Source organism: Apus apus, chromosome 1 (assembly GCF_020740795.1).
Source record: "Apus apus isolate bApuApu2 chromosome 1, bApuApu2.pri.cur, whole genome shotgun sequence".
Lineage (NCBI taxonomy): Eukaryota > Metazoa > Chordata > Aves > Apodiformes > Apodidae > Apus > Apus apus.
In genome coordinates this window covers 186,697,195-186,722,954 of record NC_067282.1, presented here as the reverse complement: position 1 = coordinate 186,722,954, position 25,760 = coordinate 186,697,195, and the positions used below count along the sequence as shown (strand labels likewise).

Here is a 25,760-nt window from a genome sequence, read left to right as displayed (position 1 = left end):
GGCCCCGCCGTGGGGGCGGTGCAGCAGGACACGGGGCTCCCCGCAGCAGCCGCCGCCTCAGTCAGAATCCAGGCGCGGAGCCCCCTGGGCGTCACGGCCCCGGGGCAGCCATTTTGCGGGCCGCGGCCCGGATGACATGTTGCGCGTCGTGCGTGGCACCGCCCCCCGCGCCCGGCGCCTGCGCACCGCGCCCCGTGGCGGCCGAGCCGCGGCAGCCTGCTTAGCGCCGCGGCGGTGGCGGCGGCCGGAGACAAAGCGCACGGCTAATGAATGGGACGGTCCCGCCCGGCCCTTCCTTTTAACTCCTTCAGGCCCGGCCGGGCGGTGGCGGCGACCTCCAGCTTTCTCCGCGGCGGCCGCCCGGGGAGGTGAGTGGCACCGTTCTGGCACCCAGAGGGGGACGGGCAGGGCGGTCCGGTTCGCCCTCCCTCGGCCCCCGCCGACCCCCCCCGCCGCCGCGGGGTTCTTGCCTCAGCGGCGCCGGTGCCTGCGCGGCCAGACCCTCCCGCCGCGGGCCCGGCGGCACCCCGTCCCGCCTGGGAGCGCCCGCAGGACAGCGCCGCCAGGCCGGGGAGGGGGCGTGTGGCGGTGGGGCGGCGGCGCAGGAAGCCGGGGACTAGGCCCGCGGTGCTGGCTCCATTGTCTGCGAGGCCCCGGGAGGGGGCCCGGCCGGCCCGGCGGGCGCGGGTCGCCGGTCCCCTGGGACTTGGCGCTGACCCGAGCCGCCCGGCAGGCTCTGCCGTCCCCCACCCGGGAGGGGTGCCCGTTGAACCGCTGGCCGCGCCCCGAGCCCGCCCGGCATTGTGCGCGGCGCGGGCCGGCGGGACCGGCCGGGGCTCCGTGCCCGCTCCCACCTGGTGGGGTCGTGCCGTGGGGTGGCCGCAGGAGCCGGACCCGCGGAGGGAGCAGTGGACATGTGGCCGCTGCCATCCAGAGCTAAGATAGTCCGAACAGCCCCCGGGCTGGAGAGCCCGCTGCTCCCCGCGCGCTGCGGGCTGGGGCTGCAGGGGGACCGGCCGGCGGGCGAGCTCGTCCGGGGCCGAAAAGCCCAGGGAATCCTAAAAAGCGTTTCCCCTCGAGGACGCGGGACACGAGGGGGGGAGGCGCCCGCCAGCGGATTCGGCCGCGGCGTAAACACCGCATCTCTTCCTGCGTGGGGTGAAGTTCCTTGCCCTGTCCCTCTCGAGCAGAGCCACTCGAGAGAGGTGCACACGGCAGAATTTAACTTTCTTGTACTACTTCTTTCGTTTTCTACTTGATACGCAGTAATTTTGCTTTAAAATGCTTTTTGTGACTTCTAGATCCACACTGAGACAGCTGCTGATGGTAGAGGCTGCCTGTGTTATAACGCTGACTAGATTTCAAAGGATATCTGATACTCTTAAAGTTGTCTGCTACACGTGCAGTCTACTAAAAGTGTGAAAACTTGCATTAATGTAATAAAAGGTAAAAGGCCTCTTTTGTAGTAATAGTATTTCTAATTATCATTGCGAAGTTTAGTAGTGTTTCACTTTGCAGTGTAGAAAAAAGTCCTCTTTCCCCAGTTCTTTCTCCTCCGTGCTTGTGTTAGAAGCAGTCGTATCTTGCTTCTGGGGGGCATCTTTGAGACATTTCAATAATTTAGTGTGTGCGGGCTCATGCTATCCCTGTACTGCCAAACAGAGAAAGTCTTTTTAGCCCCCATAACATAAACATGCTTATCAGATTTTTCTTATGTGTTGTTGTCTGTGTGGCCCACTATATATGTGCATGTATCTTTGTTTTTCAAGAGAGTAGTGCAGTTACATTCTTCTAAAGGTTATCTTCGGTAATGCAGTGTTTCACTTAAAGCACAGATGTGCACACTTGGGAGGGTGTTGGTGGAGTACATACAGGTGATAGTGAAGTCTGGAAGATTTTATCAACTATCCCCAAGATTCCACACTGCTACTAGGAAGCCTATATTGGTACAAATACTTGGCAGGGGTATTCTAATTATTATTTCCTACAGAGGATGATTTTGTGGATCTTGCATCTCCTCCATAGTTGTTACGTATGTTAAAAGTAGCAGAAATTATTTTGTGGACCCTTAGAAATTTGAGTGCTATTTTGTAGGTATAAGACCAACAGGCAAGGTGCTGGAGGTTTTTATATGGCTGGGTGCCTATCTGCTTTGATACTTAGTGGTGCTAGTATCTTGCAACTTGAGCAGATGATGAGGAATTTATTCTGTAGAAGTTCTCCAGAGCAGACAAATGTAAGAATTGGTGGAGAATAATTAAAATGAAGTACCTAGTCTGAGCATCTCAGAGAAAAGTTTTCTAAACATTTGTGCTTTTGAATAACTGTAGCTCTTTTCCTGTTACTCTGTATAAAGCAAAATTGTGATGGGTACAGCATCCTCAATCATAACGTGAAAGGCAAGGTGTATAACAGTGGAAGGCTAGACAGTGATGGGCCTAGAGTAATGCTTACTGTCTTTATGTTACCTTGTCTGTTATGGCCTCTTTCTTTGGTGTTTCCAGCAATTCTGGCTCATTTTAAACCTAGAGTGCAAACGTCCTGAGCAAGAATTGTGTTTGCAGACGATCTAGTGTCATGGGGTCATGGGTGGTTAGTGCAAAGGAGGTCTACTTCAATACACTAATACATCACTAAGGCTTATAACAGGTCTTTTGGAAATATAGGAGGTAGACTGCATTTCCCACATTTATTTAAAATTGTCTATTCACATAAAATAGATTATCTTCCTATCAAACATTGGTAGAACTAGGTATTACAGAAGGATGTCTTGGCAGATTCTGAGGTTGTAGGGAGTAATTACTGTTTTACAGGGCCTTTGATTCCATTTTATCTTTTTTTCTTCCCTTTTTCTTGGAATTTATTCTCTTCTAAATTTTAGAATCCTGAATATGAGAACTCCTTGGAGATTTTTTTTGTGGCTCTGAAAAAGTTTGAATTAAAGAATGCACATGTTATATCTTCCAACACCTTGCTGCATTTGACCACCATTCACAGTAAAGACTGTATGAAATGATTTTGTAAATCCTGTCTTCTGAGGCTCTCTCTTAATTTATAGGAGTTTTCATCTTCAAAATGAGCATCTAGTGCTATGGGGTTGCCCCTGTACAACTTAAAATAATCTGCTTTGTGTAAACAGATGTCATTATGCATGTATATTAGCTTAGGTTTAACTACAAAACAGTATTACAGATAGTTTAGTTATGGATTTTGCACAGTGTAAACCATAGTGTTTAACTCATCATAATGATTTACTATTTTCCTAAGTAGAGTCTATCTAGGTATTTTACTAGTATTGACATTAATTTATGTAATTTACATAATGTTATCTGTTCTGTTGTATCTTTTCAAAGCAGGTGTCACAAAAAGGTAGTCTCTTGCACATGGCAAATGTGGATTTTTTTCTGTGCAACCTGGCTCCTTTTGCATTTGTTACTGGCATCATCAATATCTGTCAATTCACAGCTATGGGATTGTTTGATTTAAAACAATTGGTGAAAAAATGTGTAGTTTCTGTGGTCTGAAGATAGCTTTAAAGTGAAATCTAGAGTTTAAAGAACACACAACAAGAAGTAAGAACAACTGAAGCTTTTATAATTTTTTAATTTTTTTTTCCCCTGAAGTAGAGGAACTTCTATTCGAAATTATGTAGTGTGATACATAGTTTAACTATGGTAGTATTGATTGGTTGGTTTGGTTGTTGGGTTTTTTTTGTGATGAGACAGCATATTACGATGGTCTGTTAAAGCAACAACAGGGAAAGAGCTTGATTTTTAAGGTACTTCATTCAAGTGTGCTAATTCAGAACAAATTGTGAATTTTTTATATCAAAACAAAATATCGCGAAGTGAAGTACCAGTCTCTCCTATAATCTGTGTAGGACTGGTTTTCAGTGGATGTCGACATAAGAAGTATTACGGTATTACCATAATCTCTATATAAACTTGCAGCCTGTGTGTTCTGTTTAGCTGTTACTGCACACTTGCCTCCCTTCCATCTCTCACCTCTTTTCCTTCCCCCTTTGTTTTGTAATGACATGTAGGGTTGGACAAGTATCTCTTTGAAGGTTTAGAGGTTTACTAGTTCCCTGTTACAACTACAGCTGTCTGAAAGCTTGTTGGACTGTTTGGGTTTGTTGGTTTGGTTTTTTTTTTTAGTCACGTCTGCTACTTTACACTCACTAGCATCATGCAGATATATGTTAGCTTTGGTATGTTAGGAGTAATTTTTGTACTGAGTGTGCTAACTTTCTGTATGTCTGATACAAAAGCCAGTTCTGAATTTCAGTAGTCAATAGCTTGAAAATTATGGCTGAAAATAGGCATGGTTTAATATTTGTGACATATTTTAGCATTAATCTTTTTCAGTTCTTCAAAAAATGTATGGAAAAAGGTTTTTAAACTGTATACTAAATCTGTCTCATGGCAATAATAAAATAATAGGTTCATTTAATTAGCATTTCAGTAATTATGCAGCTTACCTGTTGCTGTAATTCTGTGTGCTTTTTTCTGAATCTGTATTTGGCTCTAAAGAAAATAAGCTCAGATCCAGCTAAAATGACTTCTTTGTTATTCTTCTCACTAAAACAAACAATCAAGAAAACCCAAACATTAATTTGAATTGAATGAGATGTTTGGCCCAGCTTCAAACTATTTTATAGTATTCTTTAACAAATGAAAGAATGGGAAAATGGGAAAGGCATTTTGTTGTATTCCTTTTTAAAGACATCGGGGAGGATAAAGATGCATTATTTGTACTGTGTCTTGCCTGTTGTCTGAAGGCTCTGGCACTTGCAAGGAATGTAGGAGAGCCAGGTTCACTTCCCTACTTTGCCTGAGGAGGTGAATCCGCATTTCTGAGAGTTCCCTAACTGCTCCTGCTTCGGGTGGGTCTCTGTCTCCTTGGCTGACACCGTCCTCTTTGTATACATTATTTAAACGTTCGCTGTAGTAGGGACAGCTGAAGTGTCTCATCTTAACAGTCAAATTAGCCAGCCACACAGCACTGGAGATATTTTCACTTGCTTAAGAGGGAGTATAGAAGTATTTTAAAGTGAAAATGTCAGTAAAAGAAGTTACGTATAGTTTATGCCGTAATGAACAGTGAGTCAACAATCAGAACTTTCCTCCCTCAGAGAGGTGTGCTCCTTCTGAAGGAAAAATAAGAATGTGTGTATGTGTGTATATATCAATGACTGGCTCACAATCTAAGTAAGAGCAGTAAGCACTGATTGGTGGAGAGAACGCTTTGTTGATTTAACCCCTGCTGATTCTTGATCCGTGATGAAGTTTGGAAAAGAAGACGAACCACCATCCTGGTGACTAAGCACTGCAGAGTTTTTGTGTTTTCTGCATTCAGATTTAGAGTCAAAGTTTACTTTCTCAATTTTCTAAGGTGGCAAAAAGATTTCTTAGTTGCATTTTTTTTAGTGTACTGGGGTAGTGAAGCAGCTGGGGACTGTGCACAATGGCACTCATGTCTGTGTAATGGTCAGTAGGACTGAAGTTGCAGAACTCCAGAAATAAATCTTGTAATAGACTGTTTTGGTCTGTTCTGTTGCTAAGTCAAAATATCTGACTTAATGTGCTTTACTTGCTGTCATTCCTTTCTTATTCACAAGGAATGATAATCTTGTGCTGATCCTATGCTATTACATGTTGATTAGTACACATACTAGGTTCAGTGTGTAAGTGGTATGTTTAGCTCATGAAGAGAAGGTGTAACAACCTGCCAGAGTAATCCTGTCACGCATTCAAAAGAGTTGGCAAGCAAGCTCCTTTGAAATGTTGCATGTAGTGTAGTCTTGGTTTCATTCATCATGAGATTTTAGTCATCCCTCAGCATATAAATGTGGAGCAGTGCCAAGACAAGTACAAAAAATTTATTTTAAAATCTTTTTAGTACTGTTCTTGCAGGGGGGTGAGGGGGTGGGATTGGCTGTTTGGATGTTTTTGCTTTGGAGCTCTTTGGAGCTGTAGAGTGTCATGGTTTAAAACTCTCTAATTTTTCTTCACAATTACAAGGGCTAGCGAGAGCTTGTCATGTAATTGGAGCTCCTGAAGCTGTCACCAAAAGAGAAACGAAACATATCATGACTTGCCACTGTGACAGTTAACATGACTAAAAAAGTTTATTGAAAGTAATTACTTTCTTCTTTTCCGTAGATACAATCATCATCATTAAGTTTGAATAGCAAGTATTTAACCTCAAATGAAGCCACCTGCATGCAGTGGAACAGATGTGTAAGTGTGTTTTGGGGGGGGGGGGTTTGTTCTTTTTTTTTTCCTCAATAAACTAGTGGGCAGCTAGTTTGTTGTGGGTCTTGTATTGTTGTTATTAATTTAGGGTAAGCCAATGGATAAAGGTCATGAATAATTGTATGCCTATATGTCTTGTATGTAGCTTAATAATGTAGCAGGAGGTCTGTATGAATGCCTGAGACTTAGAAATTGAATTTGGAAGCCTGGATATCTTTACAGTGTTACAATGGTTACAATAATGGTAACTATTTTGATTTGTGGGGCACCTCTTACTCTTTGGCAACAGCAGGCTTATATACATCCTTACTTACCTTGCAGTCTGCCCCTTAAAAAAGGGGAAGTAACTTGCATGCGACATTCATCCTATGCTCAAATTACACTCACCCTATTCAGATTTTGATGTCCTCACTGATAAATTTTAATATTTCCTTCTAAGGTTTTTGTCACAAACATTTTTTTCCTTTATATATTCAGATGGAGCTGTTGAGTACAGATTTTTTGGAAGCCTGAGATTCCTGACTAAGATGGAGTAGAAAATAATTGTTCATATGCAGATCAGTATTTATATGTACTTTAACAGTAAGTGTTGTTCTTGCGTAGTGTTTCAGAGTTCTCTGTTTATTTTTTCTTCACTCTTTCCCCCACCCCTGGCCCAGTTAAAATAGTTCAACTTTTAAGCTGCCTATTTCTTTTGTTAACATGCATATTAGCAACAGATAGACAAAATATTGAAGATGGGTAAAATGCTGAGCCAGGAAGTCTTGATAGGGTCACAGAATCATAGAATGGTTTGGTTTCTGAAGGGAGGTTTAAGGACACCTAGTCCAATCCCCAGCAGGTTGCTCAGAGCCCTGTCCAAAGTGACCTTGAATGTTTCCAGGGAAGGGGCATTTCCTATGTCTCTGGGCAACCAGTTCCAGTGTTTAGCCACCCTCACTGTATAAAAATGTCTTCCTTATATCTGGTTTAAATCTACCCTCTTTTGGTTTAAAACCATTGCCCCTTCTCTTGTCCTTACAGGTCCTATTAAAAAGTTGTCCCTTTGTCTAGGCCCCTCTTAAGTATTGAAAGGTACCAATAAGGTCTCTCCAGAGCATTCTCATATCCAGGCTGAACAACCCCAACTCTCTCAGCCCTCCACAGGAAAATAAAATATAAGCATCATTCAGATTCATGTCTTGAAGGAAAGTTTTCTTGGGTGATGCTTAGAAAAGGTGTGGGGGATTTAATGATGTACTAAATCTGCTTGTGGATAAGAGTCTAATAAAAAATGACCTGCTAGTGCTTTCCAGGCTCATAATATCAGCAAAGAGCTGGAAAGAGTAGTCATTGTATGCAGCACCCTTTCAAGTTAGTTATAGACCACTGTACAGAAATCTGGTAAAAGGAACAATGTTGCTTTTGCCAAAACATCCAGAAGTTCACTCTTGTGGATTTAATGCTCAATTCTAATATACTCACCACTGGTCACTTTATACTTTGCATGGTTTCATTACATCATGTTGAACACTGTAGCATTTTATAGTTCTACCTAAAGTGCCTTTCTAATGTGACTTTCAAGGTTAAAAGCCTTCAATGAAAAAAAAATCACGCTAGCACTACCTGTCTATTGAAAATTAGTATCTGGTCCTAATAACTTCAAGAACTACTTCTTGAGTTACAATCCCAGATGAAATAACTGTTAGTTGCAAGTTCAATTGTTCTGGTAGATAATAAAATCTTCAGGTGGTTAGTCTTAAAGAAATTAAATGCCAATATGATCTCCAACAGAAAACTATACATTTTATCACCTGTTTTTTGTCATATTCATGTGCTTCATTGAAGTTCAGGTTGTAAGCACTTTGGAACAGAGCTCAGATAATTTTGGTCAGGCAAAAAATGCATTTATAGTACATATTTTGAGTTCCTTGTAACAGTTTCTTTTGTCGTTTTTTTGTTAATTAATTTGTTACGGTTTTATAGGACATGGTCACTTTTACATGTTTATTTTGGGAAATACGAAATATGATAAATATGTCAAATACATAATCTTTTAAGTGATCTTATACTACTTCCTGCTTGGGTATGTTCCCTTCATGGCATGGTAGCTGAAGACTGTTTTTTCTGTGTTTCAGTGTATCAATATGCAGTAGGTCATGTATTCATCAGTACAGATTGCACCATGCAGCATATTATGAGTAAGTTATTGCATACTGTCTCCTGGAGTTGAGTGGTGTGGCATAGAGAGCTAGCATTTTGCAAATGTTCCTTCTGTCTATGATGCTTTCTTTATTTGTGATTAAGAAGGCCCTGTTTTGGTAGTATGGGTACTTACAAAGAGCTGAAGTGTCTTCTGAGAACAGAGGCGGAAATGTTCTGCTGTACAAATGTTAACTGCTTTCTTTATTTTTAAGTTCTAGTACGTTGTAAACATTATAGGTTTAAATCCTTTAGCATCCACTGTAGGAGTTAGTCTTCCCATTCATGCTATGCAGTAGCCTTTATGTGCAGTTTAGGTAGTTGAATGAAATGTAGTTCCTGATTAAAGGGGTCCAGTAGTATTAGAAGCACTATGAGAAGGTGGAAGAAGAAAGAGCAGTGTGGAAACTCCTGCAATTTTTTAACTCCCACCCAACTACTGGCTTCCAGCTCTTAAGATTATTATTATTTAAGATTTGGGACTGAAAATCCTTGCTGAAATGTGGCATAGATAATGGAAATTGTGTAATATTTTTTATTTTTAGTCTATGGTTCCCCTTCTTCTGCACTAAAGGTGGGAACATGATATACTAATAACTGTGGGAGTATATCTACAGACAGTGGGAAAACAAACAAACAACCCAAAAGACAACAGAGTAGTAATACTCATTACATGAGAGGTTTTCACTTGTGCCTTGTCATTAGTAGCCACTGAAATAGTAGGAAGAGCGGGTCAGCTTTCAGGAAGCCCAGACAGCATGTGCACCATGCTGTTGACAGCATCTTTGCTTTTGACAGTGGTTAACAGGAGAACTTGAGGTTCCATTCTTTTCCTTTCCTTTTGTGCCTTATTGCATCTGTTTATGACAGGATATATACAGTGATGCTTATAAAGAACATGGATCTTCCTGATCCTTCTCTTTTCTCTTAAAGTTTTTGTTTATTTCCCTTTTCTGTACCTCACAAAATGCTATGTTTATTAAAATAATTATTATGGTTTCTGTGTAATAATAGAAATCCAGCAAATGGGAACAGCAAGGACTATCCCTCTTTACCTGCTCTTGTACTAAAAATGTCTTAGATCCTACTCTGAATAAAACACCCATGTAACCTTATTCTGTAAAACTTATTTAAATTACAGTTGCATTGTATGAATGAAAGCACATGAACTGCAGTAGCTAAGATAGGCACTGCAAAAAGCTTTATTCTCAGTGTAAGGTTCTTGTTCTATTTTTCATTAGCTCTTCAAGCAAAACCTTGTTTGCTCACATTAAAATCTGTGACTGTAGTAGTAGGATGGTTCTCCTATGAACCATTTCTTTTGTGAGGAGACTGAGCTATTTGTTCACCAGGGACAGGGATGTCTCTTTGGATTTCCTGCTAATGCTCAATGTAGTACTAGAGGAAACAATGTCAGCTTTCATGGCTTGGTTGTCAGCTGAGTCTTTGCTGCAAAGTCTCACCTTGCCTTGAAGAAAGCAAAGAGAATATGTCCCTAAAAGAGGCTGAGGGAAAAGACCCCTTGTCATGGAAGCTTGAGACAGGCTGTTTGACAAGTGAACAGGGACTACACTGGGAGGAGTACACTCTCTCTCCCTCCTCCCCTGTTTTATTAATAGGAATGTGGGGAGTTTTTGAGGAATGTTTGAGAGACAGAAGCAGAGTTAAGGTCATTGTTTTTTAAGCTGGGTTATTGGGTGAAAATGTCAGATACTACTGAAGAACGGTATGATTTACTTAGAAAATATTGAACAAAAAATACTTGAGGCCTAAGAAGTTCACCCTGTCATGAGCATGATTGATTAGGCCTGCATGTGATATGGAAGCTTGGCTTCAAAGTTTCCAATTGTTTTTGTTGCAGTTCTAGTGCTCTTTAGCAAGATGAAACTCAGTATTTCTCAACTTTATAAAAATTATCTGATATTGTGAATACTATTTTCTGTCATGTTTAGTATATTTAGTAAAGATCTATTCCTTGCTTCAAGTAAAATCTAGATATATTTCTTTAAATTGTTGCATGAGAAATGAAGATACTTACCCTGAACTACTACTCTTCTCTTCAGTATCTTTTGACTTGAAATAAGGTTTTGTGACAAAAGAATGATTGTTTAAACTTAGCTGTAAAAAATCCCTACAAAGTATTTAAACTACTGTTTGTCCTCTCAAAAATATGTTTTGTCTTTCAGGGACTATGACTCTATAACCTGCTTTTATTATGTACAAGCATTCCAGGATACAAACACATAATATAAGCATAGTACTATGTCATATTACACATACATGAATACACTGTATGTAAATCATGGAAACCCTGTCCATAGTACAAGTGAAACTATCTGACAATGTGTGACTAACTGAGATCAGTATGAACACAGAGTAGGATTAATGGGTAGATGTGAAGGATTTTTAAAACAGAATTATTCAGGCTTGATGTGGTTAGTATCAAAATAAATAATAATATAGGGTATTTGTAGCAGGTCAACAGATATTGTTCAATTTATTTTTTTTTATTTTAGAAAAATTACAGTTCAGACAGGTTAATATAATACTGCATTCTGTAAAGGACCCTGTTTGTTTTGTAAGCTTTTTTCATTTTATACTTACATGGATGTTTTCAGCAAGAATCCAAAAATTTACTGTATCCAAGACATGGTGTGCCTCTTCTAACTGCTTTTTCCGTTCTTTATCATCGTGCCTATTCAGCTTTGTAACTCTGAGCTTTCTCCTTACAGGTGTCTCATTTTTATCTGTTCAAAATCATACTTAAAGTGCTTAAGGCTTCACTCTTACTGAGTTTAAAGCTAGACTGGTTTGTGTTTGTTTTTGTTGGTTGTGTTTGTTTGTTTTTTTTAAAGAGCAAATGTTTTCTTACTGTATTGCAAGCTAGAAAGATGGACGAGTCAGGAGACTCCTGCCCTAATCCTATCCCATTTCTTTTGTCACCTGTGAACTGCACAGGAGAAGGAAGAGAAGGTTTTAATGGGCTAGGCAGAGGAATTGAACACTTGAATAAAAGAAGTGTCAGAGCTTTGCTTTGAATTTTCCAAAGCTTTTCTGAAAGCAGGCTGTTATTTTCTAGCAAAAGTTTTGGGTTTTTGTCTTTCATTCTTTTGAACTTATCTGTTGTTACTGTCCTTTTCGTTGTTTCCCGTTCTGTGATAATAGCTATGCATCTTCCTTACTCTATTCTTATATTCTTTTTACTCTCCTGTTGTGCTACTGAAACCCTTGTTCATCTCCCCTCCCTTCAGCCCCAAATTGTACAGTGTTAGATGCTAAAAGCAGCTTTCACCTCTTGCACTAAAATTTCTATCAAACAAACAATACATGCTTCAGCCATTTAACAAAATCAGTATTTTTTTTCTTAAGAAAACCACCTAATCTTTTGTAACATTAAGAATTGCTCCATCTTATTAGCATACAATACTTGTCAAAAATACAAATGAAAAAACAAGTATAATTTATAACTTCCGCTTGGAGCAATGTTGAACTGATGTGTAAGACTTAGAAAAATTCTGGTTAGAGTTTTAATTAAATTATTACTTAAGGCATCAGCATTTGAACAAGTGACAGACAGATCTGCCATTTGGTAGGTGTGAACAATAGCATAGGAACATATTCTGCAAGTTCTGCTTCACTTGTATCATAACAGATAATGAGAATCACTTTAGCGCTTAAGAGGCAGTTTGGATCCTAGTGTGAGAAATGTTTGTCGTGCCAGTGAACAGGCCCAAACAGATCCTTCAGCGAAGCACAGTTTATTTACGTTCTTGCAAGAATGGGTGACTTAAACAAGTAGGCACACCCATAGTAAGGTGAATAACGGTTTATGTTCCCTATTCCCAACGCAAGGTTCCCTCCCCTGTTTCCCCACTGGCTGGGTGGTCCAGGGCTTACAGCCTACCCGGCACTTCTACTTATCCTATAAGTTTCCCGCCTCTGTTTACACATTCCATTCTAGCAGTTTACTTTTTACCTTTTAAGGTAAAATTTTGACCTTTTTGCCCCCTTGGCTGTTTTCCCAATTAACAAAATGATCTATACCTACTGGTGTCATCCTGCCCCGAGGAGCAAGATAGAAGTGGCTTTGTTCGGTCTTATCTTAGGCCATAAATCCTTCTCCATGTTCGGATCCCCAGATGGAGCCCAATTCACTCCCTCAGTTTCTTGGACCGTAAACCACTCCTGGTGTCCTTGGAATGCCCAGATATCTCCCTTCTCTCAAACTGTTATATTCCTAACACTAGGGTATATATATAAAAAACCAAAATCGACACTATGTTTCTAACACTAGGATGCAAAAACAACACTACATTTCATTTCGAACACTAGACTGATGTTAAAATAATTTACTTACTGTGACAGATATTTTTTTTTTTTTTTTTTATGAGCAGTGTCTTAGTAAAAGCTGGGACAGGAATCATTAGGAAAAAAAAAGCAAAATCTGAAGGCTTATCAGGTGGTTGTAGATGTGACTAGTGTTACTTTTTGTGGTGGGTGATACATAGTATTACATATGGTGGTACATGCAACACTGTAGTATTGCTTATTTTTTTTTAAATATAAAATTTGAGAGTTTTTTGTTTAATAAATTGTCAAATAAAATATGAAGACTGATTTCTCCAAAAATACATTTGAGTTTTGATTCCTTACCCAATATAAAACACCTGTTTTATTCTTAAACATGCTCAGTAGTCAGCCTGTATCACTGAGGACTGATGAAACACATGGGTACAGAGCATGTTTAGCAAATCCATTGGGTGCTAAACAGGGATGCCAGAACTGGATTTCAGCCAGATGTGAATAATATGCATACTAACACAAACATTTATATCAGATTTAAAAAAAAAATAATACAAAATGTATAATATTAAAGAAGCATTATCTCAATCTTTTAAAACAGTTTCGTGATTGAGGATATACTTGTGTAAGAACTGAATTAAGAACCAGATCTTTTTTTTAAAAATTATTTTTGAAAATGAAATCTCACTCCATTTCTGCTTTGTTTTTTTTAAGTAGTAGTAATATGGAAATATACTAATATACCATTTCTTTTCAGTTATGCTGCTGTCATGAATTACTTCTACTCCTTTTACACATCAGTGTAAGAGACAGTGTAGTTCTGTGCAGGGGGTGCTGGTGTGTACACTTTCTTCCATGCACTGCGATGCAGATCTTCTAGAGTTTGAGGTGGGGATGTTTGTACAAAGCTGGGGCTTTTAGTTATTGAATCTTTCCTGAGGTTTCAGGGAATAGCAGAAAAAAGTTTGGTAACCAGAATCCTATAGACGTTTTGATGTTTACAACAGCAAGAGGACAAAAGAGATGTACAAAATAAACTGGCTTTTAAAAGGGCAAGAGGCTAAGTTTGAGAAGTTGGAGTGTGTGCAGTGTTAGGTGTTTCCTGTGTGCTGGTTAGATTGTAATTTTACGCTGTCCCTTTAGCAAAAGTCTAAGACTAAAATTGTCACTTCTGAGTTGTTCTTCTGATTGTTGTCTTCCTGTATTATTGTTAATTTGGTGTTGGTGGGGAAACAGAAGAGAGAAGAGTCTTGAGATAGCTAAAAAAATAGAACTTGGCACTAGCAGATTGTATTTTACCACTTTATATCACAGAATCTTAGGGGTTGGAAGGAACCTTGAAAGATCATCCAGTCCAACTCCCCCTGCCAGAGCAGGGTCATCACTCATTGCCCCTTGTCGTGTCACTGAACATCACTGAGAAGAACCTGGCTCTGTCCTGCTGACACTCGGGCTTTACATATTTATAAACGATGAGGTCGCCCCTCAGTCTCCTCCAAGCTAAAGAGACCCAGCTCCCTCAGCCTTTCTTCGTAAGGGAGATGTTCCACTCCCTTAATCACCTCTGTGCTTCAAAATAGAATTTAAAAAATAATTATGAAAGCTTTTTTTGTAATTTTCCAGGTGTTTTAGGAGTACTTAGGGAGCCTTAGTGAGAGTGACACCTTGGATAAGCCACATAGTAAGATGACCCTGTAAAACTCATGGCAGAATAAATAGAACAAAAACAAAACATGAAGGATAAAATATTTACATCCCTTTTAATTGGGAAAGCGTCATGTAGGGAAAAATTTAGCCATCTCCAAGACCAGATGGTGATAGAAGAAAAGCTAAACCTAGATATTATTTCTCAGCCAATATTAAAAAAATTCTATTTTTGTTACTTTCATGTAACACTTTTAAAATATATAAGCAGGAGAAAAGTAAAATAAAAATACTTCCAGTTTCTAACATAAGGGATTTTCTCTCCAGTAAAGAGAACACTTACAAAAGTAATAGTTTATCTTTTTTACTTCCTTTTTCTATGTATGCCCTTTTGAGGAGTTTTTATTTATTGACTTTAGATATTTTTTTTGTTATTGTGATTCCTGTTCTCCAACTTTTTAGAACATATTTTCTGTTCAGTACATAAATTCCTATAAACTTCAACTCTTTCATATAAGAGTAATAAAAATGTCCAATATTACTTGTGCTAATTCTTATATGCTGTTCCAGTATTCAGTTAGGGTGAAGAGTATTCCTTTCAACTAGGAGCAATGTACAGTATTGGTAGTAGTGTTAACTACCTGGGTCAGAGGGGGAGAAGATCGAGAGCATTATTGTTGCTGGTTTAATTGCTGATCCTGAGTCAAACTGTGACACCACTCTTTACTCTCTTGTGTCCAGATGTAACATTTGAGGTTGTGGACATGAGAGGTATTTTCCAGGTTGGAGAGAATACCTTTCTAAAACCAAAACAGTTAACTGATTAATGCAAGATCTGCCTTTCAGTTGACTAGAAAAGTAATGGAATAGTAAAGGTGGCTTTACCTTCCTCTTCTCTCCCAACAATCCTCTACAAATTGTATCTTCCATGAGGCCCAGAACAACTTGTTTCTTGTATTAAACCTGACTTTCTGTACTTTGATCCCCTTTACGCTGTTGCATCCACTAGTTCATGCTTTTACATCTGTGCAGATTCCTGTGAGCTTCAGTGAGATGGGAGCATAGGACCTAACCATGTTTCAGACTGTGACTAACATGCTAATTTTGCAGTCTTTTCTAATATCATATTTTAATTGCTTAGTATCTCGCAAATTTCTGCAGTTCTTTATGGGTGAGCTAGTACTGGTGTTTTGTGATAGGAAATTCCTATAGAATATGTGACTGCTCTTAGTTTTCATTCTTCAAGGGATTTGTAACTGAAAAGTGGCAAGGTTTATCAAGGCTATACATTTATAAAAATGTTCTGCTTATTTGTTACAAGCTTCTACATCTGTGTTTTGTTTTAGTTCTTAATTTGGGTTTTTTTGTGTAATTGTGGTTTATTTTCAGTAAACATTCCTCAATTAGCATAGAACCTACCATTGAATAGGAAGCTAGTAATAATTTCTTAAAATATCTCTTCCTTATTGCATGTGTTGCTTGCTTTTAGGGATTTTCTTTTTACTTGGTGTTCTTAATGATACCTGTACATTTCCAAAATTAAACAAGATTAGCACTATTTATTCTAAAACAGAAAAAAGGTAGTAAAAATGTGTGGTTTTCATGTGCTTTTGTATACCTCTTACACTACAAATCTGTCACTATTTTGATTATTTTTCTTTTCAATGTAGTAAATAGTTCTGCTTTCACTTTGTCTCCACATTTTGCAGTTTTCTTGAAGCAGCTATTCTGGCATTTTGCAGGTGTGTGTTTATATTTAAGCACTATATGCACTTGTATAATAATTTAAAGTTTTTTGTTTTAAACTCCTTTCTCTAGATCATTATTCTACCATATTACCATATGGTAGAACCATATAGAATACATACCATACTACCCAACCTGAATTGTAAAATTGTTTAAAGTTTGCAGGCCACTATCTCCTTTACAAACAGATACTCTGCAATCCCAAGACACCAGTGCTTCTCTTTTTTTCTTTTTTCTTTTTTTTTTTTCTTTTTATTTTTTTCCCCCTCTTCCTTCAGCAGTGATTTCTTCTGGTCATGGCAGTCTGCTGTGGCACTCTTTGGATCAATAACATTCTCCTGATACTTGGAAACTACCATATGCTTTCAGTAATCCCATTTTCAATGGAAAATCCTATGAAGTCTTTCTGCAGCTTCTTAACCACAGCAAACTGCTGGTTGTCTATAAATACTCAGGAACTAATAGTCTTGAGGAGTACATTTGAGTAGATATAATTGTTCTCTAGTTCTGTTTATTTTCTGTGACTATTTTTGTTGCAGGGTGACTCTTAATTCTCTTTGTTTCGCCGCTTGTCTGTATCTTACTGAGGACATTTCAAAGGCATAAATAATTAATTTTAAACTGACTGCCTGTAGCCTTTTATATCTTTGAAAACATTGTCCTTCTCCTTGAATATCCTGTTTGTTTAGCAGTAGTCCTTAACTTCAAGTAGTGTGTGTCCCATGGGTAAATAAGCTATGTAAAGGTGGCCATAAACAAATGTTTACTTTGTTCTAGATTACTATAAAATTTTAAATTAGGATGAGGTGCTTTGTTTTTAGAACACATTGACTCAAATGGAGTTGGCATGGTAGGGGGAGATGAAAAACACATCTAACTTTCTAACTGACCATTTTGGGGACTGTATTCTGAAGAAAATTTGGGTTGAACCGTCAGGTGTTTGAAGGGAAGGAGGCTTGACTTAATTTCACGGTAAGTTGTAGTAACGCTCAAAACAATAGAGACCATGCTTAGATGTTTGAAAAAAAATGGGGAAAAAAAACCCCATGCAGAATCTGCTAAGGGATTTCCAACTTTGAGGATTTCCAGGAAGTGATCTAACAGTCCTAAGGACTCTCTTCTAAGAATCTTAGCTATTCTGCTCTCCTAGAAGGCAGCAACAACGTCCAGAAAAATGTGTAACTATGTAACTTAGATCAGCCATAAAGTGGACCAGATTAGTTTTACATTTTCTTATCTTGAACTTGGTCTTAACTACACTAAAATACTGTAAGTGGCCACAGTGTATAAATGCTTTGTAACACTGCTAATAGCATAACCCTCCTAACATCAAGCATTTTGTATCACATCTAAAGGTAAGTATAGAAATAATAGCTGTAAAGCGAGACCTATGTTTAATTACACAAATAGGGGGTGGAAAAACATGTGAATCAACAATTCAAGTAGTAAAATCTGCAAGCACAACTAAAGGACATGGAATAAACAGGAAAGAATTCTGGTGGAACAAGAATAGTAAAGGAAAGAAGGTAAATAATGTCAGGAGCAGATGAGACTAATTTCCCACACCCTTTTTTGGTGGAGGAGGTAAGGAGCATTAAAAACACCCAAGGACAACAAGGAGAAATAGGGAAGAAAGAAGTCTACCACCATGATTCCTGCTTCAGAGTTCAGATAGTGCTCTCATCTGTTTACCTAAACCTCAGCAACAAAGACGATCGAGGACTGTAGACGTGAGTATTTAACTGCACAGCATCAGCTCAGTGGTATTGTGTACTCAAAGCTAATTTAGGTTAAGATTATTAGGGTCTAATTGAATATGTAATGGCTGGTAATTTTAAGAACTTGACTATTGTTAATTAATTGTTAATGACTGTCAATCTAGTTAAGTATGATTGTGAAGTTTGCAACTGGTTTCATTTATGAGGCTTCCAAGTCTTCCCGTCATGGCTACCTTACTCATAGCTGTGTTAAGCAGTAACTGCTTGTCAGGATAGGGACAAGTGAAGCATCTTCATGGATTTTTCCTTTCGAAGCCTAGACTTGTTTTGGCATAATTAAGAAGTTAGAGGAATTGCAGGCTAGAGATGTGATTACCTGCTTTAAGGCAAAGAAATTGTGCATAACTTCATCAGAACCCCACGTCAATTGATACATGCATGTATTTTGTGCAAATCTAGCTAGGAATCTATAATGTGCTTATTGTAACTTGGCACTTACATGCATAATTTATGTTCTGTAAGCCCTGTGTGGAGTCACTTGCTTTTGAGCCTTTCTATTCTGTGATGCCAAGTCACAACAGCTTATTTTATATTCTTGCTTTTCCTGTTTGCAGTGCAAGCTCAGAATTCACAGATTAGATCAAAATAAATATGAAAAAAAATCCTCTTAGATTGATTTCTGTCTACTGTCTTATGCTCATCCTCATCCCTGATGCACATGCTTCTGTATTATCTTATGTTTGTGATCACTAATGTGTTTAGTTCAGTTTTATACTGAGCGATGTAAATTTAGTTTCTGCTTCCAGAGTTGGTCTTAGGTGTGATTTTAGAAACCTGTGGAAAGTAGTGTATAGTGTATTACATTTCTTTGAAAATTTCAAGTCTTTTCTTTTTCTTCAAGTCTCTCCCCTTGTTAGGGCTGATGTTCTTCATGCTCGACCATCCTGTCTTTTGGTTCTGAAAACATTTTTTTTTCCTGAGGGGAGAGAGAGAGCACAAACACTAAAACTTTCATAGAAAGAAAACCAGAGTTACTGCTTTCCTCTTTGCAAGTTCCAGCTGCTCCATCTCGCTTTTCCTAAAATAGCAGCAATAAGCTGGTTGTGCCTTCTTTTTCCTGTCCCTGCCCCTGCACTGGGAAAGAATGAAAAAGTTATTGCTACAATGTGCTTTCTAGAAATCTGAAATTCATAGGAAATAAGTGCTTCTGATCTCTCTTTTAAACAGATCTCTGAGAAGTATAAATTAAAATAGATGACAAAAGCTAATATGAACTTGGTCTGATTCAGGGGGTAAATGGATGTGTGAGTACAACCTAGACTTTGTGTGTGTCTTGTAGCTTTGACTAATGTCACCTTTTGTCTGCTGAAATCCTTTTTGTGTTTGAGTATCACAAGAAAATTGTGTGAGACATTTTTAAAATAACCAATTCAAATTTGTGTTGCCTTCAGCTGGGGAGAAAGTCCCATCAAATCCAGTTTGCACAAACTGGAGTGCATAGTGTAGCATCACCTGTGTGATCAAAATAATGTTTGTTACCTTGAATGAAGGTACCAATAACTATATTAATGACACGAGAATAAGTGGGGAAAGGTTTGGCAAAAATGAAAATTCTGATAGTATTGTAGTAAAAAGAAAAAAAAAAAAAGTGGCTGACAAATGCAGACATCTTCTTCAAGTTTGTGTGGGGCCAGTAGGTGGTTCTGAGCCTGTTGTTGCCCTGTGGTTTATATGCAGCTATACTTCAAAAACCTATTCTTTGTACTGGAAACATTAGTGGGGAAGATCTTTACCCGTGGGAGAAATGAGCCATCCTGGTGTAAATGGGCTTTCTAGTATAACCCTTGGGTATGTGAGAAATTGAGCTGGCAGTTGCACTAGGCGCCACCATATGTGCATTTCTTTTGAGTGGTGTTCTTATGCTTTTTGCCTCAGTGGGTATATGACATTTATTATCCTAAATTAAGCATTTTTGGTTTTAATCATGAAACTCTAAAAGTAGCTTGTTTCTGTAGAATGGGTGTTGTCTGGGATTGTTACAGCATGAATATAACCATGTGAGCCTATGGTCAGAGGAAGAGAGATTAGTGTGACAATGCTGGACACCTGTACAGAGGTTTCTTGTAAAATGTAGTTTTTAACACTGCTGTCAGTAATGAAGAGCTTACATGTACAGGAGTATGACTTAACCTTTGGTTTAAATTACATATTTATGTGCTAACATGATTAAATGACAGCTTGTCTTCATTATATATAGTATAAGTTGGTATACACATGTATGTATATATGATTATGCAGTGATTGAATTAGGATGTAGGATGAGGTATAAGTCTGTCCAAGCAAATACAAAAGTGGCGCTTGGACTGTAGGTTTTGTCAGAGCTGAACCAGAGCTGCATGTGTAGGCATGTCTTTGCCCACAATAAATGTATTGCCTGAGTGCTGTTTGCTTGTTTTTGGGTTTTTTTTGCAATAGTACTCTGCATTGTTTTTATCTCAAAGGAAAAGAAAACCCACAGAAAATTTAATGCATGTTTTCAGTTCACCTTTAATGTAGCTATTTAAAGTGTTAGCCAACTTTATCTTCTTTTTTTTTTGTTATTTTTTATTTCTAGATGGTGCAGAAGAATCCCAGTTGCCCAGTCAAGATGAGCAGAATGGCTTCCTTCAACAAGAAAACAGACCATCCATTTTTTAGGATTATCTCTACAACATGAAGCATTTAACAGTAGCTGTCTCTGAGAACATTCATCTATGACCTGAAATGTCCTGATCCTGGGGAAAAAATGAGATTCCATTAATTAAGTCTATAATTTTAAAAATGGATTTTTATGACTAATAATATTTGCTTATGCACAACACGGATACAGGAATTCCTAAACTGGAGATTAGTTTAACACATACGCACATTTGTGTTTCTGCATTCAGTATGCAAATTACATCGTTTTAATCAAATTCTGAATACTCTTTTAAATTCTCTATATTTATTAGTAAATGAAGACTTGTCAAGAAGAATTTGTCATCCATGGACAAGAGTGAAGGAGGTTCCCCCAGAATGGATGGTAATTTCGTATTGGGTAAAATCACTAACTTTAAAGTCGAGCAAGAAGATGACAGCATGAACTGTGCTCTAGAAAGAATAGATGTAAAAACAGAACAAGATGATTTCAAACATTCAGACAGCAGCGATGAACAGGAAGACAAAGAAAAGAACTTCATTTCTAACAACGCTGGCAAATACTTATCTACAGAAAATGAGGATGATTATGGATCTCTTTTTTCTCAGTATAGTAGTACGCTGTATGATGTAGCAATGGAAGCTGTGACACAAAGCCTCCTTTCTAGCAGAAACATAAGCTCCAGGAAAAAGTCACCTGCTTGGAACCATTTTTTTATATCTCCTAGAGATAGCACTAAAGCAATATGTATGTACTGTATGAAAGAATTTAGCAGGGGAAAAAATGAAAAGGACTTGAGTACCAGTTGTCTCATGAGACACGTGAGGAGAGCCCATCCCACTGTACTAATAAAAGAAAATGGAAGTATGCCAAGTATATCCTCCTTTTCTTCACCTGCATTGTTGCTGCCACCTCAGTCTGCAGATGTTGGAGATCTGAGTTCTATGTTATCCCCTATAAAACTGGTCAAGAAAATGGCTTCCAAAATACCATCTCCAGATCAAATAATTGAGGAATCTGTTTCAATTGTTTCTTCTGAAGAAATATCAGATCTCTCCGTTTCTGAGAAGTGTGTCAAAGAAGAAGTCATGGCTGGGTCATCTCCACAGCTACCCAACAACCAGTATGATGACAATGCAGAGAATGTAGCAGAAAAAACTGTTGTAATTCCAAAGAGCACATCAGGATCCAGAAGGAGGTCTGCTGTCTGGAAACACTTTTATTTATCACCTCTAGATAATTCTAAAGCTGTTTGTATTCACTGCATGAATGAATTCAGTAGAGGGAAAAATGGAAAAGACCTGGGAACGAGCTGTTTAATAAGACACATGTGGAGAGCCCATCGTTCCATTGTCCTGCAAGAGAATGGGGGTGGTACGAGCATACCACCTCTCTACAATGCACCTCCAACCCTGTTGCCTTCTTTATTACCCTCAGATAGTGATCTGAATTCTATGTCAGCCTCTCCTGGAAAACTAATGAAAGAATCAACTTCTGTTTCTTCTTCTCCAGACAGAATCTCTGAGGAGATCCATACTAATCTCTCTTCTAGAGATGCTTTAGTGGAAGACTCAATGCTGTCATCTTCTGATGATATAGGTGAAGTTTCCTTTGTTTCATCTCCTGAGAAACAGTGTGAGGGATTAGGTCCACTAATATTTGAACCTACTGCTGTATTTCAGCAAAATAAAAGGATTATGAAAAGGCTTAAATCAGAAGTTTGGCACCACTTTTCTCTGTCACCTGCAGACAGTCTAAAGGCAGTATGTAGATACTGCAGTTGTATGATAAGTCGTGGTAAGAAAGGAGATGTGGGAACAAGCTGCTTGATGAGACATCTATATAGACGCCATCCTGATGTAATTGGAAACCAGAAGAGCTTTCTTGATATGGGTTTGGCAAATTCTCCTTACGCCACTTTGGCTTCTGCAGAATGTTCATCCTCAAAGTTGACTGACTTGCCTACAATGGTTACACATGATAATCAAATCATATTTCCTGTTAATAGTAAGAAGACCTCAAAACTGTGGAATCATTTCTCAATTTGTTCTGCAGATTCAACAAAAGTGATATGTATGCACTGTGGACGTACAATAAGTAGGGGGAAAAAGCCAACAAATCTAGGCACAAGTTGCCTTCTAAGACATTTGCAGCGGTTTCATAACAATGTATTGAAAACTGATGCCTCGGAGACGGTATTATCCTCATCTACGGATAATCATATGCCACTGAGCACAGAGTTACTAGGCTCTTCAAATTTTGATGAAACCAATGATAAGTTTTGTGACTCTCACCCAGTTGCCAAAAAAATCACAAGTCTCGTAGCCGAAATGATTGCACTGGACCTTCAGCCATATTCTTTTGTAGACAACATTGGCTTTAACAGGCTGCTTGAATACTTACAACCTCAGTATTCTTTACCTTCTCCGTCTTACTTTTCTAGGACAGCAATTCCAGACATGTATGATAATGTAAAACAAATAATTATTTCACATCTTAAAGAAGCTGAAAGTGGAGTGATCCATTTTACATCCGGAATATGGATGAGCAACCAAACACGAGAATATCTAACTCTGACAGCTCACTGGGTAACATTTGAGTCTTCATTTCGACCGCAGTGTGAGGATTACCATTGTTCAGCACTATTAAATGTATCACAGATTGATTGTGACTACAATGGAATCAGTATTCAAAAGCAGTTAGAGTACTGGTGGGAAACATGGATTACTTCCATCGGCCTTCAGATTGGGATTACTGTTACTGATAATCAGAGCATAGAGAAAACTTTAAATGAAGGTGATCATTCAAGTGTACAATGTTTTAGTCACACTGTTAATGTCATTGTAAATGAGGCTATTAAAAGCCAGAGAATGGTTCAGAATTTGCTTAGTATTGCAAGAAAGATCTGCGAACGCGTCCATCGGTCAGCAAAAGCAAAAGAGAAGTTAGCTGAGCTTCAAAAAGAGTATGAGTTGCCTCAGCATCAGCTGATACAAGATGTTCCATCAAAGTGGAATACATCATTTCATATGCTGGAACGTCTTATTGAACAGAAGAGAGCAATTAATGAAATGTCAATAGAGTGCAGCTTTCGAGAGCTAATAAGCTGTGATCAGTGGGAAGTAATGCAGTCAGTGTGTCATGCTCTCAAACCTTTTGAAGCTGCAAGCAAGGAGATGAGTACACACATGTCTACTCTGAGCCAAGTGATTCCAATGATTCATATACTTAACAGGAAAATAGAAATGCTATTTGAGGAAACAATGGGCATAGATACTATGCTGAAATCTTTGAAAGAAGCTATGGTGAGTAGATTGTCCTCCACACTTCATGATCCAAGGTACATTTTTGCTACACTTCTGGATCCCCGGTATAAAACATCCTTATTTACAGAAGAGGAAGCTGAACAATATAAACAAGACTTAATCAGGGAGCTGGAAATAATGAGTTCTACCTCAGATGATGATAAACCTGTTTCCAATGGATGTGATATAGGTTCACCATCTACAAATTCATGTGGAGAAGATAGTCTTTGGTCACTCATGGGTGACATGAAGAAAACAAAAGACCTGAAAGGGAGAGCAAAGTTACCGGAGGAAATGGTGCTTTCTTACTTGGAGGAAGAAGTGCTTGAGCATAACTGTGATCCTCTAACTTACTGGAACTTTAAGAAGTCATCATGGCCAGTACTGTCAAAATTGGCTGTCAGGTTCTTGGGTTGTCCACCAAGCATTGTTCCTTCAGAGAGATTGTTCAATACATCCAATGAAAGCAACAACTTTAGTCAGTCAAGGTTAATGATTGAACACTTTGAAAAGCTTATCTTTTTGAAAGTGAATCTTCCTGTAATATACTTTCAGTATTGAAACTAATGAACAAACTGGTAGACTAAATCTGTTGTTGCTCACTGGATATTAACTATCTATAACTTGGATTTTTAAATTGCTCCAGTAGGGGCCATGTATGACATCTAATCAGTGACTATAATTCCAAATTTTAGTTTCATTTTTTTCAGCTTTCAATATGTCTACATGTGCCTTATTCATAGAACTTCAGGCCAGATATTGTATATATGTTTTTTAAAAGTTCACACTAGAGATAGCCTGTCTTGTCAAATTATACAAAATTATGTAGGTTTTAATCCATAATTGTAAATGAACTTTAAAAAAGCTTAGTCATTTGTTTTAATAGAAGGGCAAAAAAAGATGTAAACAGTTCTATTCTGTAGTTTTTTATTCAATTATTATGTAAAAACCATAAACCAGGTACTGTATTTTAGTTGAACATTGCTTTAATTGCAACAAAAGAGCTTTTGTAGTTGTCAAGGAAAGCTGTACATGAAATATGAGGTTCAAGCCGTCTTTTATCTTGTGGTGTTTCTAACTGCAAGCTCTAAAGTGCTTAAAGGATTAAGAAGAGTTATTGAGGAAGATGCGTTTACAGGAGACTATTGACTTAGTATCTGAAAATAAATCTTCAATTTGAAATTACATGGAATGTCAGTTATACAGAAATCTGTAGTAAATCTTCCCATTCTGGGTTCTCCTGTTCAGGTTTTAGATATTAACTGAACTACAGAAATACTCTGGGTATTTATAAAAGCTTTTTGGAAGTCTTATCAAAGTTTGTGAATTAATGCTTTTTATTTAATGCCAGGTACATAAAAGGCAAGAAACTTACCATGAATACTCTAATATAATTCTAAAGCCTTTTCTGATCTTTAGTGCATCAAAACTATGAGGTTCCCTATTGTAAAAATTGATCCATTACTCCTAATGTAATTTCAGTTGTGTAGAACAGCCTTTCTTAAAGCTCCTAGTACAGAAATAACCAATCTTCTGATATTGAGTAATAGCCTTATGGATATGGTGCACTGCTTAGAATTTTATGTAGTAGAGTTGATTCTTAACTGTTGGTGTCCATCAGGCAAATGGGATATAGAGACCTCAAAACTTCAAGTAAGATGGAAAATAACAGCAAGCATTTTAATTTGAAAGGAACGTTCTCCATTTTTTTTTTTTTTAAACTATAGAAAGATTAATCTTCTCATTTCAGTTTTCATTGAATACTTTTTGGGAAACAAGTCATCATTTGCCTATGACCTTTTAGAAAAGTTGTAGCTTTGTTAAAATACTGTACCTATGCCTAATCTAATTTTGCATTTACTATGTTTTAGTGTATTTATAAATGGTGAACTCAGTTTCTGAAATTAAACATTTTATTTGCAATTTTCTA

At 38.3% G+C, this 25,760-nt stretch overlaps 2 protein-coding genes across 5 annotated transcripts in view; one reads left to right on the top strand and one right to left on the bottom strand.

Moving 5' to 3' along the window:
- ALG12 (ALG12 alpha-1,6-mannosyltransferase) overlaps window positions 1-25,760 on the bottom strand; it is a 1,030,719-nt gene that overhangs the window by 982,432 nt on the left and 22,527 nt on the right. The window lies entirely within an intron of this gene.
- On the top strand, window positions 206-25,760 carry ZBED4 (zinc finger BED-type containing 4). 3 transcript variants are annotated; one of them, XM_051629803.1, is made up of 3 exons: window positions 206-368; window positions 6,165-6,242; window positions 20,463-25,760. In XM_051629803.1, exon 3 carries the CDS (start codon window positions 20,873-20,875, stop codon window positions 24,389-24,391), a length of 3,519 nt encoding a protein of 1,172 aa, XP_051485763.1. In that variant the 5' UTR covers window positions 206-368; window positions 6,165-6,242; window positions 20,463-20,872; the 3' UTR covers window positions 24,392-25,760. The 3 variants fall into 3 exon arrangements, with proteins under 3 accessions (XP_051485763.1, XP_051485771.1, XP_051485780.1); XM_051629820.1 differs by lacking the exons at window positions 206-368; window positions 6,165-6,242 and adding exons at window positions 8,415-8,437; window positions 19,076-19,152; XM_051629811.1 differs by lacking the exon at window positions 6,165-6,242.

Coding starts and splice junctions, on each gene's coding strand:
- ZBED4 (XM_051629811.1), top strand. CDS start 20,873: ATGGACAAGAGTGAAGGAGGTTCCCCCAGAATGGATGGTAATTTCGTA.